The 18,279-nt window shown below is 25.2% G+C and overlaps 2 protein-coding genes across 2 annotated transcripts; both read right to left on the reverse strand.

Moving 5' to 3' along the window:
- Positions 1–396: 396 nt before the first annotated feature.
- LOC126849774 (protein phosphatase 1L) lies at positions 397–10,568 on the reverse strand. The gene is made up of 8 exons (XM_050591996.1): positions 10,246–10,568; positions 9,046–9,285; positions 8,030–8,227; positions 6,032–6,331; positions 3,698–3,857; positions 3,211–3,341; positions 2,416–2,723; positions 397–1,558 (listed from the first exon to the last, which is right to left on the reverse strand). The coding sequence occupies exons 1-8, from the start codon at positions 10,279–10,281 to the stop codon at positions 1,471–1,473; spliced, it is 1,461 nt and encodes a 486-aa protein (XP_050447953.1). The 5' UTR covers positions 10,282–10,568; the 3' UTR covers positions 397–1,470.
- A 439-nt stretch (positions 10,569–11,007) lies between these two features.
- Positions 11,008–17,233, reverse strand: LOC126849782 (cyclin-dependent kinase 9). The gene is made up of 7 exons (XM_050592017.1): positions 17,008–17,233; positions 15,726–15,810; positions 14,002–14,092; positions 13,200–13,366; positions 12,239–12,477; positions 11,972–12,119; positions 11,008–11,427 (listed from the first exon to the last, which is right to left on the reverse strand). Exons 1-7 carry the CDS (start codon positions 17,112–17,114, stop codon positions 11,119–11,121), a joined length of 1,146 nt encoding a protein of 381 aa, XP_050447974.1. The 5' UTR covers positions 17,115–17,233; the 3' UTR covers positions 11,008–11,118.
- Between the last annotated feature and the right edge of the window lie 1,046 nt (positions 17,234–18,279).

Here is an 18,279-nt window from a genome sequence, read left to right on the forward strand (position 1 = left end):
TAACTAACTAATAAATAATACTCTCTCTCTTTCTGTGATATACTAACTAAATATATAATATTAGTTATGCTACATATATTATTAACAATATATGTAAGTTTAAGAATTTTTCACAAAATTTTAATAAAATTAAATTCTTTAAATATGTTTATTATTTTATTATCTTTAGTACAAATTATTTTTATTATTTATTATTATTTTTAATATAAATTATTTATTATTTTATTTAAATAAATAAATTATTTGCTTCTTTTTGGATTGAATATCTTCAAATCTATGATCGATATGTGAACACTTCAAAAATTTCAAAAATTTTTATTACAAAATATATTATTTTTGAAGATTGCTTATACCTTTTATTTATATTTTTTATTTTATTTATATATATTATAAATATTATATATCTTATAAATATTAATTGTTATATTAATAAAATTAATTCTTATAATTTGTGACGGTGAACAGCAAGCATTGCTACTACAGGTCCACCCCCTGCTCCCCCGAACTCTGTATCATAATCTTGTATAATGTCATCATAATACAGTTCTCACTATCTCTATCTCTCTTTATCTCACGCATGACATAATGTAGGATAAAATTATTTTTTTCATGCACGCGATCCTCTCCGCGAACTCGACCTCTATCGTCGGTATAGCACAGTGTGGGGCCCTGTCCGAATATATAAGGCCATCCGGTTAACACACCGATACCAGATCCGATCCAATCTTCCCGTTCATCCGATCTATGAAACTCCTTCGACTTTCATATTACCTGTCCGGGCTAAGATGTATCTCGGTTCTGTCGAGTTTCCGATACCGCTTCACTCGCGCTTGCATATACATGCCGCTAGAATAATGCGTCATTCTGCAACAGCGACTATTTATCCAAATTCGTATTGTTATCCGTATCGTCACCGTTTATGTGTATATATAAATGTTGACTAAATTTTTAATAACACTTGTACAAAGCTTTCCATTTGTATGCGTTTAAAAGATAAAACTGATTATAATTGGCACTTTTATACCAGACAGTATATAAGAATGTATATATGTATAGAATTCAGTTCATTGTACTTATTGAGCATTATTGCCAATCCATATAATTTCGAAACATTCCTTAGTCCTTATATCTATTTTATAAGTTTATTATATAGATTTAAACATATCCAATTTTATTAATTTAACAAATTCGACATCAACAGTTAAAAGAAAAAAAAAAGTTACATAAATATGCACAAAAAATAATTCTTTAAAAATAAAGATTGTATATTTTTATAATTGAACTCAATAATATTCTATTGAAATTAATTTAACATCACTTACAATGTTAAATAAAAATTATAAGCGCAAGAAAATACGTTCTACATCAGCACAGTTATAATAAATTAACTAAGATGCAACAAATTAGATTAATTTTATGACTAGATATTTGTAATTTCACAATGAGAAAATAAATCGTTTGTTGTAAAAGTCATAACTGGTTTTTCTTAGCCTCCGATATGCTGTATTTGCGATTCTTCAAATTAATCACAACGACGGTAATATTATCCGCAGATCCTCTACAAAACATAAAGAGATATAAATAAATTATATATTACATTGACATAAAATACAAAATAGATTACATATTATATACTAAACTTACATTTTAAACTATTTTTTAAATCAAATTTTTTTCAAAAATGAAAAAAAATCAAAATTAATAGATTATAGAGATTAATTTGACATAATTTTACATAAACTCTCTATGAAATATCTCGTAAAAAATTAATTTTTTTATTATCTTACGTCAATATTTTTGCACAAAATAATGAAAGAAATCAACTGATGTAAAGAAAACACAATTGGTTTATTTATTTATTTTTTTTTTAATATGAATTTGTAATGAGCAGCTACATATTTTTTCTTCAAAACAAATATGCTTTCTTTGTACTAATACTATATGTTTTCTTTATACTAATTGATTTCTCTTATAATTCTGTGCATAAAAATAATCAAGTAAGAAAAACAAAAAATAAAAATTTTACAAAATATTTCATAGTTTATGTAAAATTATGTTAAATTAAAGTATAAATTATCTCGTAAACTATTCAATTTTTGGTCACCCTACTCTTATAATTTTTTACATCAAATTTTTTGAGAAATCGATTTATATAAAAAAAATTATAGTGGTTCCAAAAAAAACTAGATTGATTTTCATATGACTTTGGCACCTACATCAAAAGTCAAACTTTTTCTCTATCTTTTCCTCCTTCAAATCAAACAACTTTTGTATAAAACATTTTTTATAATTCAACAAACATTTCTAATATGCTTTAAGAAAATAAGTTTTAAGAAGATAAGCTTGTAATATTTTGAATGCTTCATCCTGTATATGCGCGCAAATGATTTTTATGTAAAATCACGCACATCTTACCTGTAAAAACTCTGCAGTGTAATACTTTTCGCACCAAAATGTGGCTCATTGATACGCTCTTTAATAAAAGCTACAGCTTCTTCGTTCGAAAACGTATCCCATAGGCCATCGGATGCCAGTACTATAAACATAGGATTATGATCATTCAAATCAAATGTTAAAATATCTGGATCAGCAATGACAAGTTTTTTATCTTTTAAAGGATAATCTCCTAGAGCACGAGAAGTTGCTAAGATGCCAGCAACTCTCCATACACCGTTAAAAGTTACCAAACCACCAGCTTTATTTATTCTCTTCCTTTCTCTTTCCTAGAAGCAGATAAATTTAATCCAATAATTTAAAAATATGATTATTAATACATAATATCATGTTTGTATATATAAAATATTTTTTTATATTTTTGTGTTTAAGTTACCATAAATCTATTTACAATTATTTATATTTGATACAAAGTTCTTATCTCTAATTCTTTGTTGAAATTGGAATAAATTTTTTCTTATCTAAAAATAATTGGAATAAATTTTTTCTTATCTAAAAATTCTTTTCTAAAAATAAAGACAATATAAATTTTTTAAATTTAAATTTTAAATTTCATAATATTTTAAAACTATATCCATTTTTTCAACAATGACGAATTAAATCTCTTGTTATTATTTTTAAAAGTCAGCAAGAGAGAGAGTGACGGATAAACTCCGAATTAATATTGGAGATTTCGCGAGATGATAATCTGACAATGCGCAATTCCAATTTCAAGATTATTAAAATGTAATTATAAAAAAGGATTATAAAAAATACTTGTTGTGGTTTGTGATCGAAAGATAAAGGAATTGCATTGCCTTTTCCATCACACATCACTCCTCTAGAATCTCCAACATTTGCTATAGTTAGCTTATTATCTTCCAAAAGAGCAATCAAAGCAGTTGTACCTAAAATTATCAATATAATTTGCATTAAAAAGAAGATAAACGACATCAATTACAAACAATAAAATATATACAATTGCTTCTTTCTTAATTTTAAAATATTTTACGTTTTCAAAAGTTAATATTTTTTTATAATATATTTCATATATACATATATGAATACAGATTAATATTATTCATAGTGACTTATTTAAATTGTTATTACAAGAGAATTGTCTACTTTTATATTTTTTTTTAATGTTACAAGATATTCTGCTAACTTAATATATTTTTACTCTCAACAGAACTAATATCAATAACTTATTCAATATTTGTAGTAAGATATTTGTTTACATTTTTAGAAAAACGAAAATAATTACCAGCAACATCCATATGTTTCTTAGCAGTTTCCACCAACAATCGATCAACTGCTAGAACTTCATCTGTTAGAAGCTTGCCATAATTAATTTTGTTTCCTTCAAGATATTTCATCATATCTACTTTAGGCATTAGTTCCTCATTTTGCCTACATGGTCTGACCTATGAATAAAAAAATGTAATACACAATAGAAAACAGATAAAACTTACTTTTTTTTCCAAATTTATCTATTTACTATTATTTTTTACTATTATTATTATCAATTTATAGATTCTTCTTACGAAAAATAAACTGAATTTTTTAGTGTAGAAAATTGAAAATATTTAATTATAAAAAATATAAAATTTTTATATAATGTATAAATAATTATAAATTATAAATATCTTTTCACATGTGCGCGTGTGCGATGTTTTGAGTTTTTTAAATTTTTTAATATAATAAGTATAAACTACATAATTCATGCTCGCATATTAAATAAATAATTGCTATAGAATATATAGACATTCTAGCAGTCCTATACATACAATCTTGTAGAAAAAAATTATTTGTAGTATGAAATATAAAGTATAAAGAGTATGAAATCAAGCCTGTCTTTGTACATATTGTTAAGAATTCAATCTGCTGCCAAATGACTAAGCATTTACTTTAGCTTTAGAGGTATTTATTGGCTGTAGAGAGTATTATATACAATGTTTATATCTGTACAATACACATATACAAAATGTATAAAGATGTTTTATATTAATAATTTGTAGCTCTCAAAGAAGTTGTTTATTTTCGAAAGGCGATATTCCAGGATGCCATACAGTAGTTGCTTTCTATTTACATCAAAATTCAGATAATTCTCACTTATGGTGTCATAACTCAGTTGAATGCTCTTTTTGATGCTGAGAAAGTGAGATTCAAGTGAGTTTCTGTACACGATCGAGACCGTATGCTTTAGGAAGTCTAATAGACTAACATACAAAAGTAAGTTATGAACCTGCAATATCACTTGCGCGTTCCTTTTACTCATTGAACAATTGACATTTTATCTGAGTGTAAAATACTCACATAACTGAGTGACTCAGTATCACTTGAGTGCAAATGGAAAGCAACTAGCAAAAATGTTTAGCCTTAGACTGCATTCCAGTGCATCAATTAGGATGTACTCTGTATGTTCCCAATGTATTTTCTATGAAAGCAGAGTCTGGTCGCTTCTATTATTACATCTGCAGCGATGGTAAGAGCAGCACAGGTATTTGCCAAACATGTCACAACTTCTGAGACCTGTATTATCTTACTCTTATATTCTACAAAGCTAAGAGCTCCTTCGATGGACTTGTAGTAAAATGGAAGCTCAATTTGAATTCTATGAGAGCAAAGATCAAGATATCTGCTGTAGCTTTGGTTCTACTGCTTGCTGCTTCTGTTCCTCATCATGAAAGTCCTGGCAATTTTAGTGGTAGTAAACAACTAGACTTTGTCATGTCTAGACTACTGACTGCACTATGTATGTCTCATTTATCGAGTCCTTAAATTATTGTGGATACTCAACAATTGTACTTACTGGCTGCTCGCTGGCCGAGAATAACAATAAGGTACATGTGAAACGATGGGAAAACTTCAACTGCATTTTTCTATTCACATTTTTATTCTTCTTTCATAGCTGTTTTTTTTAGGAAATCTGTAAAAAAAAAATCGATATTTTTCTTTCACAGAATTGTTATTCTATATGCAACATATTTGAATTATTTTACATTATTTAACTTACTTATTCACATTTATTTATAATAATGTCAATTAGAAGAAAAATTTCATTTCTCATCCAACACTTTAATTCTTCAGTTGTGTGATTGCGCAAAAGAATTAATGCATAACACCATGATGTTATATTATATAACTTTCTTATATAATTTTTTGTTGACTGCGCAAAAGAATGGCATATTTTATCATAAGTGCAACGAGATGCGGCCTTTATAATAGCCAATTGATTATTCAGCAGGCGCCGGATGTTATCGGCTGCCGTGCTTTTAGGCGCTCTGAGAGACTGCCATAAGAAGTATAAAATACAAGAAATGAAGCATAAACAGTAGAAAACATATATTAATAATTTTATTTAAGTTAGAAATCTTCTTTCTAATCATCTTCCTAATAGTAAAAATCTATTTTATGATATTTTTTCATGTAAATATATCGAGAATAAAAAAAAACTAAATAAGAGAATAAAATAATCTATTCTACATGTGTATGTTCTACATATATGCATAATATTACGTATATATTCTTAAAAAATCGATCGATGCTATTTGATATATATTAATTTTATATATCTCGATTATTTGTATTACTCTACCTTTCTTGTAATCGGTGTTATGCTCTCCAATTTATCCAGCAATTCAGAGTCAGTTACTTCAATAGCTTTTTTCATGCAATCGTCCGTTAAAGAAGTACTCGCAACTTTACGAGTACTTTTAAAAGATTTTCTTCTTTCCAGCGAATTTTCATCTGTTTTGTCTTCTTTCTTTTTCTCTGGTTCAGTTATAGTCAGCTGATTCTGAGAAATTAGTACTTTACCAGCCAATATATTCTTCAATTCAATAACCTTTTTGTTAATATTGGAGATAAGTTTGTCACGAGCATAGTTGGCTGCAAACTGGAAAAAAAAAAATTGAATTAACATTGCATATCTTTTTGATAAAAAATTTTCTCGTTAAATTTAAGAATTTTTTTTCTCAGCAAAAATGTCGAGAAGAGTCATTGTTTCTAGAAGTTTTTAATTTTTATCATATATTTTTGTAACTAACAATAAGCCTTAGAATAAAATTCTATTAAAGTAAACTCTACTTGAAGTTAACTAAAAAATAGTTGTGTTAATTTTCTCTTTTCATAAAGTTTAATTTAAAACTTTTCTTTTTGAATCGTTTATAATTCGAAAATTAGCCTTAGATATTTTCGCTGAAGAAATTATTTGTCTCCAAATACTCTCAAGAATTTGCTAGTGGCAAGTAATACATTGATTCTTGTTTCATATTAATAGAAACAATTATATATTTTTTAAACTTGACATACTGCAGAAAATATTTCAGATAAATTATAGAAGGTTTTGAGAAAAAAAGAATTAATAATATTAAATTTTTAATTAACAATAATATTTTTCTAGGTCATATAAGTCAACTAGTTTTTTTAAATAAAACTATACACAAATGATAAAAAATAGAATACTGTACTTTTGATATAATTTTATATAAATTATGAAATATCTCATAAAATATTAAGTTTTTTAATTATTTTATCTCAATACTTTTATATACAAAGTAATGAGAAGAATCAATTGGTGTAAAGAAAATACATAGTTGTTTGTAAAAAGAAGTAACTTGCAACAACAGTTATGCATAATGTTTAAATGCATTCGTTTTACAGAAATATGATGAGTTTATGAAAGATAATGCAAAATTTAATCAAATATCTTGTTTTACTAAATATATGTAAATATATTATGCATATTGTATTTAATATCTCATTAACTGATGACAATAATATTCCTAATTGTATTATTTGTACACTATAATATATATACCTAATATATATATATATATATATATATATATATATATATATATATATATATATATATATATATGTATGTATGTATATGTATGTATGTATGTATGTATGTATGTATGTATGTAATGTATGTATGTATGTATGTATGTATGTATGTATGTATGTATGTATGTATGTATGTATGTATATATATTTATATGGATGTATGTATGTATGTGTGTGTGTGTGTGTGTGTGTGTGTAGTGTGTGTATATATATATATACTAATGTATATACTTTGCATTCATTGTTTATAATCAAGATTGTTTATTATGTAACAACTAAGAGAATAAAGATAATATGCAGCTAATTTCAGTGTGATTACTAAAAAAGGCAAAGCTTATGAAAGGAAACTCTGTTGAATGTCTTAGCATAAAAATAATTAATAATATACATAGTACAATATTATCACAATAAATAACTGAGATAACACTATGAAGTAATGTTTACGAAATAATCAACAATATCATGCAGAGATATATGAAATAAATATTGGAGTTTACCATTAGATCAGAGGAAACAGAATCAGTTACATTACTCATATGAGTTATTGGACAATCTAAAGTTATATCAGCATTGAGAAATGGTATATATTTAAAAAAAATTTATATAAATAAAGATGTATAAATTATTATTCTTCTTATTCATCTGCCAGTCATTCTCTTATTCATTAACATTTTATTCTACTTAAAAATACAATATTAAAATCAAAATTAATATAAATTATCAGTTTGTATTAAATTAATACCTCTCCACCATGGCCATCAAACACTGCAAACAAAGAAACTCCAGTATTGTTCAGATCTTCATTCACCACAAAGCGATCTTCCATCCGAGCCCTGTGTCCTTGCACAGCATATGCTGCAATGTGACCTTGTTTTAATTCCCAACTAAGTTTTACTGCATTATTCACTGAATCATTAACTAAGAATTGCAGTTTAGATCCCTGCAGGACACCAAAAAAATATATAATATAAAGAAAAAAAAAAAAAAATATATATATATATATATATATATATATATATATATATACAGGGTGTCCTGCAAAGATTGTGCCAATGCTCGTGAGCGAGTAGAGCACAGTAAACTGAACAGAAAAGTCCCTTACCATTTTTTGACCTGAGTTTTCTTTTCGTTTTTATACGATGTTAAAGTTAGCTAATCAGCTCCTACCTATACAGCAGAAAGCCGTCTCATTACTCCGACCTCCGACGTCCCTCCTTTGTTTTTCGTTGTAGATAGGCGCTGATTAGCTAATTTTAACATCATATAACAAGGAAAAAGAAAGCTCAGATCAAAAAATGGTAAAGAACTTTTCTGTTCAGTTTACTGTATTCTATCCACTCATGGCGTTGGCACAATCTTTGCAGATACCTATATATATATATATATATATATATATATATATATATATATATATATATAAATATATTGTGTATTGTATATAATATATAGTCTATACAAATGTATATATATATATCTTTCTTGAAAATATATAGATTAAAATTTAAAAATATATCTATAGCAAGACACAAAATAGCATGTGTTATATGTATTTTGCGTTACATTTTTTTATATAAAGAAGATACTCAAAAACTCTGAATATCTTGAATTAAAAAATATTAATTAATATATCAGAAAAAACTTAATTTACTTCAAATATTTGTATTTATTTGTATTTGAACATTTAATATATCTTTGAAAAATGATACATGTATGTGTGTGTGTGTGTGTAAATAATATATTTTTATAATGCAATTATACCTTGGTACGTCCCAGAGTATATTGAATTCTTCCTAGAAGTGCTTTAGTCCAAATATCTACAGCTTGTATATAGAATAAAATAATTGCCAGGATCATACCACAGATAAGCACTTCTGGTCTCAAAGCATAAATTCGCATAATTCTATAGAGATAATTTAATGGGCTGTTAATCCCAATATTCAACCCAGAGGGAATGCTCACAGCAAACTTCGATACTAGCTTCATGTGTGATATATATGTCTGTATGAATTATAAACAATTTAGATTTTTAAATAAATTGGTTTAAATAAATAATACAATATCAAAAAGGCACACTTTTTCTTTTATAGAACGCATCTGACATTTATGATATATTTGTTTTATTAATATAATATATATATATATATATATATATATATATATATATATATATATATGATGAGAGAGAGAGAGAGAGAGATTTCACTTTTCAACACATTAAGCATTAAGTTACTTAATGTTAAAAATTTTTAACATTAAGTAGCTTAATGCTTAATGTGTTGAAAAGTGAAATCTCTATTCAAATTGTACAAGTAATTAAAAATGAGATGAATTTACATATACGAAAAGATTTATTTATCAGGAACTTGTAATTTTCAATGTCTTTAGAAACTTTTATTAAAAGATTTTTAATTTAGAATATTTTGAGTTATATACATTTAAAAATTATTTCTAAATTAAAATAATTTGGTATTTATTGAAGTATTATTCATATTACGTTCTTATTAAAGGCTGGTACGCCAACATCTCTTAGGGCAAAATTTAATTTAAAAAAATAATTGACTAGTTATTTGCTTAACCAATCAATTGCTATAACCAACAAAGTAATTTATTTATTTCTTAGTTTTAAAGGAATTCGTTTGTTTCCGTATCTGTACTAAACAAAAGACTATAACCTAAAATAGAATAATGACTCCTTAAATTAAGCTGTTTAATCCAGACACTTAATACACGGACAATAAACGAATAATTTTAAATGTTTATAATTAATTAAGACAGCTAATAAAACAAAATGTTTAGAAAATCACTAGAAAATATATATGTAATCTCTTTATCTTTACGTTAAAAAAATTATAGTTAAACTAAAATATAGCGTACTATGTATATCATTATATGATACAACTCAACAAAATTTTTTAGGTTTATTTTTAAACTCATTTTTATGTAACGTTATTTCTTTACCTGATATAGAATTAGATCTTCAAGCTCGTCGTCCATAATATTTTGATGAATTTTAAATTATTCTTGATTCTTGTATGTATTACTAGTGCCTATATTGAACTTTGAACACTATATGTGTGAATTGTGAACAATTATGAACAGCTGGATTTATCTCTTCGTTTAGTACTGATATTGGATTAATATAGGATGCGTTCCGTTTCACGTATTGAGCGCATAGATCGTCTGAAAATCTATAGTTCACGTTACTTATATTATAGATTTCCAAACGACCTATGCGTTCTATGCATGATACGGAACGCACCAACAACATAGATTGCGTTCCGTTTCACGCATAGAGCGCATAGATCGCTTAGAAATCTATAATATATGTTACGTGAATTATAGATTTTCAGGCGATCTATGCGCTCAATGCGTGAAACGGAACGCATCCATAGTTTAAAGGCCGTATTACACTAGGGGTTGTAAGCTCGGTTGCGGTTGTGGATTGACCAATCAGAGCAAAGCCGCTTGTCAATTGATTGGTCAATCCGCAATCTGTAATGTAATATAGCCTTAACATATGCGTTAAAATATGAAGCAATGATGATGACGACTCGAATTTAATTTCTTCCTCTAGATATATCCAACAATTTTAAATTGAATAATTTTTTCTTAACACTAATAGTTTATGAGTTATCAAGAGTTATTATTTTATTTGGGATATGTTGGGGTGTTGTATACAAAAAAAAAAAAAATTATAACTAAATCAAAATTATACCAAAGTAATGTCACAAGATGGAATTATAATTACATGAATTTAATATAAAATCGATATATATATATATATATATATATATATATAATATAACATTATATATATTGGAACAAAATGTACTAAAAAACGCGATCTTGGTATCCGCTATCAGCCATACTGGAACTCGGCTTAGTTGGTCCCCCAGGTACTTGATGGTGTGGATGACGCAAGTGACCAGGTCGTCTGGGCGGTGCCAGATATTCAAACATACTCTGAGTATGTTGTGCCAGCATTTTACTGAGATCACATGGCATTGGATCAGTCCAGAAAAAATCATGATTGAGGGCTGAGTCAGAATCGCATCTTTTGCTAGGATCGAGAATTAAAAGTTTGTCCAACAAGTCACAGGCATAAGGATCCTTCAGATATGGCTTTAATCTATCCTTCACCTATATAAAATCATATTAAAATTACACAAATTTATTAAAATTAAATATTATTAATTATATAAAATTATATAATTACACATAAATTAATTATATAAAATTGAAAACATGTTTCTGTTATAATTAATATAAATATTAATAGGTATAATTTATACAAGAAAAAAAACACATTAATAAAAAAGTAATAATAAAAAGTAATTTATAATTCATTCTTTGTAAGAGTTTAAAATAAAGTTTATGTTAAAGATTAAGTTTTTTTCTTTCTATCTAGAGTAGGCTTTTATAGCTGTGTTAATAATTATTGATAATATTAATTATTTGTAAACTTTTTATGATAACAATTCTATAAAATTTGCTATCATTGGAACTTGATGTATTATTAATTTTAATATAATGTAACGCATGTATGTAGGTTTTTATACATTTTAATTCTTAGAAAATAAATTAATTCTAGAAAATAAATTAAAGGTCAATGTTATTATGTTAATATGTTATTAAAGTCACTACAGATATATGCATATGCAAAAAATTTTTATTGACTCTTTACCTTTCTTTTTTGCCCTTTAGGAAGATCCATTTTGTTAAACAAATCTAGGTTTTCAACTCCAGGCCACACTTCAGTCGTTATTGAGCCACATAATTGCGAAATCAATATAAGCTGTTGCTGCTCAGTATTACCCTGCATTATAGGAGACCTGAGAATTTATAAAATATGCAAATATATATATTTGTATATAAAATTATACAATTACACACAAGATAAAACAATTACATACGTTGGTCAAGATATATTTACAGAGAACGCAATACATGCCTTGTCCACATTTCTGCCATTATACAACCAGCACCCCACAAATCTACAGGAGGTCCATAATTCCTATCACCGAGTAGAAGTTCAGGCGGCCGGTACCAAAGAGTAACAACTCTGTTTGTGTAACGATTTGAATGACCATTTTTTGCACTAAATGCTCGTGCCAAGCCAAAGTCAGCTAACTTTAGTACACCATTCTTTGTTATTAGGACATTAGCAGCTTTCATATCTCTATGTAAAATCTATGATATATAAAATAATATATTATTTTTTACCATTTATTATCTTTATCGTGATAATAATAAATAATAACTAGTGTTATCATCATTATCATTATTATTATTATTATTCTTATTGTTATTATTATTATTATATTATTATTATTATAAATTAATTCATTAAAGAATAATTGGATTATAATCTAATTATTCTTTAATGAATTAATTTATAATAATATATAAATATAATAAATATTCAATAATCTAACATTATAGGATGGCTCATTTTAATTTATTCAAATATTTCAAAATCTATAAGTTTTAGAAGAAAACTATTTAGACAAAAGTTGTTTGGTAGAAAATAATTGTTTTTAAAAAAAGTATAATTATTTACAATATATTTTTTATAACAATTATTTGTTTTTTTTTACACTATTTGACAATCAACCCTCAGAACCAAACAATTTTTATCTGAAAAGTTTCCTTCTAAAATTTATAGGTTTTAAGATATTTGAGTGGATAAATTAAAATAAGCCATCCTGTAGAATGTAATTCTTTTAATTAATTATAATGATAATATTAAGAGTAATAATGATGGTGAATGGTGATATAATGATGGATAATGGTGAATGAATATGGTGATAATGATGATGATGCTGATTATTATGTTATAAAATAACAAAATATTCTTATTAAATATATGTAAAGAATACTTATAAAAAATAAAATATGTAATAATTTCTCACCTTATTACTATGTATATAATAAAGACCATTCAATAATTGTTGCATAACTTTTTTTATCTCTCCTAAACTAAATTTTACATTTACATTTGACAGCAAGCCAGCCAAGTCATGTTCACAGAAATCGAATATTAGATAGAAAGTAGAACGATACCGATTGTATTGAGTTGCTGAAAGCACACACACACACACACACACACACATATATATATATATATATATATATATATATATATATATATATATATATATATAAAAATTATAAAAATTAGCTATATTTAAAAATTTTAATGATTATTTTTATAAAGAAAAATTTCTAAATAAGAACAAACATTTATAAAATAATTGGTCATAAAGTGTCTTGACAAGTAATATTATTTTTATTTATTGTACAAGTTTATTCTGGAAGAATAAAATCGACCTTGCAAACTGAATTTTTTATTTTTACTTTTTCATTTACAAGTAACAGAAGATATTAAAAACCTTCATAAAAAATTATTTTTTAACTAAAATTAGTAGTATATATACATATTAAAAATACCATGTTACATAACATAATGTAATGGTTTCTGCACACAGGACGCGGAAACGTTTGCCGCGCGACAAAAAGTGATACGATAGCTAATCAATTTACGATTATTATTAGAACGAAAAATTAATTGGCTAAGAGACGTTGCCTCTTGGCACATGTAACGTGTTGATGCATCTTGTATGCAGAAGCTTAAAGCGACACGATGCTGTCAAAGTGACAGGTACATCTACACGTTATAGTTTATTAATAATTATAAAACAGTATATTATTTACCTCGTGTTCTGCAAATCTCTATAAGATTGACAACATTTTCATGTTTCAGCAATTGTAATATTTTTATCTCTCGTAATGCTGTAATAGGAAACTGTAACAAAATTTTATATGTAACTGCTAGTTGCATATTCATACTTTTTCTTAAAAACAACTGTTTTCTTTACACTAAATGATTTCTCTCATTATTTTATGCATGAAAATATTGCAGTACGATAATCAAAAAATAAATATTTTACGAGGTATTTTATAGTTTATGTAAAACTATGTGAAATTAAAATATAAAATATTTCGTAAACTATTCAATCTTTAACGATCCTATCCTTATAACTTTTTACATCAAATATGCGAGGAATCGATTTATTATTTACAAAAATTTTATTAAAAATTATTATAAAAAATTAGAATAATTTGATTTAAAAAAAATTTGATTGATCTTCATATGACCTTGAAAAATGCTCTTAATTAAAATCCAAGGTTATCAACTTCTTTCTCCCTCAAAATCCTAAATTTTGTCTGAAACATTTTTTGTACGACATTAAGTTTCAGAGAAAACAGCTTGTAACATGTTAAATGTGTCCCACCTTGTGTATATATATATATATACATTTAAAATAAATTACAAAACATTTTTTAAAAATATTAAATAAAGTTATCTATTTTACATCAAATTAACATAAATGAGTAAAAAAAAACTAGGTTTTTATAACAGATTAAGATATTCTTGATATCTTAATTATACAGTGCACAACAACAACAAAAAAAAAAACAAAACTAATCACTTTCCATAGTTTTTTTTTTTTTAATGTTGAATACGATTTCGATACCAAATTGCTCCATCATAATTTTGAGAAATTTGCAGTTAAAGTTGCAAGAAAAACAGCATTTAAAAATTTTAAAAAAGCTAATTAAAATTCTGAAAAAAGATAATCAGAGCCAAACGCGTTATGTGGAGCGCAATATATTTTATTGTATAAGACAAACTCTATAATACAACTCTATAATAAAAGAGATGGAATATAAAGACAGACGTTTCTATATATTATGCTTGGCTGATTGCCTTTTTTTCAGAATTTGATTTTAACTCTGAGAGCTTTTATATATATATTTGTTTCTTAAAAAAGCTTTTTTATAACTTTTTAAAGTTGTTTTTTATTCAAAATTAATTATTATTAGCAAAATTATTACACATTTTATATCAATAACAATTAAAATTATCAATTTTTTTTATATTTTAATATAAAATAAAATTTCACATGTAAATTTTTTAAATGTTCAAATTGATTTTATATTAATTTCAAAAAAAGAAACGAAAATTGTAACAACTCATTATCATTTGAGTAACATCAAACTATAATTTGAGTAATGGTAATAAATTACTTTTAAAAATTAATAATCTAATAAATAATCTGATAAACTATTTTTCAAAAAAAGAAATGATGTAATGTATATTTTGATTGCAATAAAATTTTTCCAATACGTCACATGCTATAACTATAATATGATATAAAATATACTTAAAAAAAAATAAATAAAAATAATCTTTCTTACAACTTAAACTGAAAATTTCTCAAAATTGTGACATGAATTGGACAGAATTTGAAAACTGGAAATATATTCAGCACCAAAAATATTATAAAATTTAATTAATTTTGTCCTTGTGTTTCAATAAAAGTTTTGGTTGAATTATGTTATTATATAACCATAATTATATTATATAAACTTACTCCTTCTTTTTCATTGTCCATTAAAACTTTCTTCATTGCAACAAACTTCTTATTCGTTTTCTTGTCTCTAGCCTTAAATACTTCTCTGTAAAATAAATATATATATTAATTAAAATATAAAAATTGATAAAAAATTAGATATATATAATACACATTTATAATGTAGTTATATAATAGCTATATAATAGTAGCTATATAATAAATACAGTGGATATATAATTTTTCTTTCATATTTCTGAAAAATGTATTCAAATAGATTTAAATTTTTTAAATATAAATTACATTTTTATATAAAAAAAAGATAGTAGTAAGTATAAGATAGTAGTCAAATATTTATACGTTCAGACTGTATTATTGCAACAGTGAATAGCAAGGATAGAATAAAAAGCAAAGAATGATAATAAAATTGATCGCAAGCTGTGTAATTGCTTGCAATGCAATTTGAACAAAAAAATATATCATAATATAAAATCTAAATAATTATTTCATCATGATCATTTGATCGTAATATTTAAGCTTAATTAAGTAAAAATCCAAAAATCAATACAGTATAACTTCTTAAAAATATTCATGGATGTACAAAGTGTAGAATATAAATATCACTAATAATATAAACTTCATAGTATGAGCAATCATAATAGAAAAAAAGTCAATGACGTAAATTAATGTATTCATTCAATCGTAGATGACTAATAAACTACAAGGTTGCATTCTAAAATTTATTCCTTACAATAGAATAACATTTATTGATTAATCTGCACAAAAAAAAAATTTTTTGTTCTTATTAATCAAATGTTACTCTACTCCAAAATATAAACTTTAAAATGTAATTAAGTATGTAAATAACAAATAATAATATATGCTACTCTCATATGGAGAATATTTAGTAAAAATCCAAATAAAATTTTTAAAATTTATAGATATGTTTGAGTGTAATTATAAGAAAAAATAAAGATTAACGCCAATAAAAAGATGAAAATTTATATATATCGCAATTCTAAATCTAGTGTTACAGACTTATGTAACATGCAGGCTGTGTTTTGATATTCACTATATATATGTGTGTGTGTGTGTGTATTATATTAATGTACATTATATAGATATTTATTTTTTTAAAGTTGATTATTAACACACACATGCACGCATATATATATATATATATATATATATATATATATATATATTCTAACTGAATTAAAAATATAATTACAAATAAAGCATTACAAATTATAAAAATCTTTTAATAACATTATTACATAACCTTAAAATAGATTACGCTTACCCAAAAGTTCCCTGGCCAATTTTTGCAACTTTTTCATACTTCGAAGATTCATCGCAATATGGAAAATCGAATTCCTCAATGTACTTCTCTTTTTCTTTCGTATTCATTATCGTTGTGTTATGTATGTACAATTTCTTGAAATAACTTGAAATAACTGTAAATAATATAAAAGATCGAAGCTTTTATCACCATAAACTATGGAGCACAAATGTCTATTGGGATCTGACATGTAGCACCACGATTTCTGGTGGTAGAAAATCAAACTACAGCAAAGCATACTTTTTGCACGTTTCGCATATTATACATAAAATCATCAGTTATATAATATTTACAAAAAAGTTAATAATGATCAAAATTAGCAGATTTTCACCACTTCATAAAATTAGCCGGTCAACATTCACTTTTATAATTTTTTTTTAACGAATTGTTTGTTTGTCATTTGTTAGTGATTGTTGGCCTAATTACAACACATTTGTTGGTTAATATTTTTTTTGAAAATACGAAATAAAATTTTATGTGAACCGGAAAAATATTATTTTTCTTTTAATCTTAATTCAATCGATGCGCAATTGTTTGTTGGTCACGGAAAAACTAATTAAAACGTTTGTTGATTCATATTTGCCGTGAAAAACGAAAAAAACTAATGCAATATTGGCGGGAAAGGGATTGGTAAAACTTAAGATTAAGAGCGATCTCAATGACCTTGATATATGTTGTCAAGGACATACATATGTTCAGAAATTTATAAAAAAATCCTGAGTAGATTCATTGAAGTGATCAAAAGATGAGAATTTTAATTTGCAGCGAATTAAGAATGTTGTGTCATATATCGAAATATTAAAAGCATGAAAATTTCATAGACTGTTCTACTATTTCTTTTAAATATCTGTACAAAAACTGAGCACAATTTTTTTAACGGTTTGGAAATTATTTAAGTTTAAAGTTACTACTCTTATGGAAAATCGTGTATTGTAGCACTTATTGATAAATTTGACAAGGAAAAAATATTACCAATAAAATAAAAATTTTCACATATATTAAGAAAATTCTAATAAATATTTGTGTAAAACTTGATTTAGAGCCATTTATTCCTTTAAAAGTTATTTACTAAAAATTGTAGAAAAATATTGTCTCTCTCTCTTTCTGCAAATTACTCGTTTTTTATTGTTTCTGCCAATCGATTTCAGCAGATATTCACAATCAAAAATTTTTGCCATAAATTAAGAAAAATATTAATTACAATTATGTTTCATTTACAAAGACGTCAAAATC

This window comes from Cataglyphis hispanica, chromosome 5, assembly GCF_021464435.1.
Source record: "Cataglyphis hispanica isolate Lineage 1 chromosome 5, ULB_Chis1_1.0, whole genome shotgun sequence".
NCBI lineage: Eukaryota > Metazoa > Arthropoda > Insecta > Hymenoptera > Formicidae > Cataglyphis > Cataglyphis hispanica.

Bases quoted from the DNA above. Each gene is read 5' to 3' on its own strand.
- LOC126849774 (XM_050591996.1), bottom strand. From the start codon at position 10,281: ATGGACGACGAGCTTGAAGATCTAATTCTATATCAG. The intron at 8,228-9,045 runs GTATAATTGCAT...GGTGTCCTGCAG, and splicing joins ATACTCTGGGACGTACCAAG to GGATCTAAACTGCAATTCTT. The intron at 6,332-8,029 runs GTATTAATTTAA...TTTTTTTTCCAG, and splicing joins TTGATGGCCATGGTGGAGAG to TTTGCAGCCAACTATGCTCG.
- LOC126849782 (XM_050592017.1), bottom strand. From the start codon at position 17,114: ATGAATACGAAAGAAAAAGAGAAGTACATTGAGGAATTCGATTTTCCA. The intron at 12,478-13,199 runs GTGAGAAATTAT...TATATATCATAG, and splicing joins ATTATATACATAGTAATAAG to ATTTTACATAGAGATATGAA. The intron at 12,120-12,238 runs GCATGTATTGCG...ATAAATTCTCAG, and splicing joins ATGGCAGAAATGTGGACAAG to GTCTCCTATAATGCAGGGTA.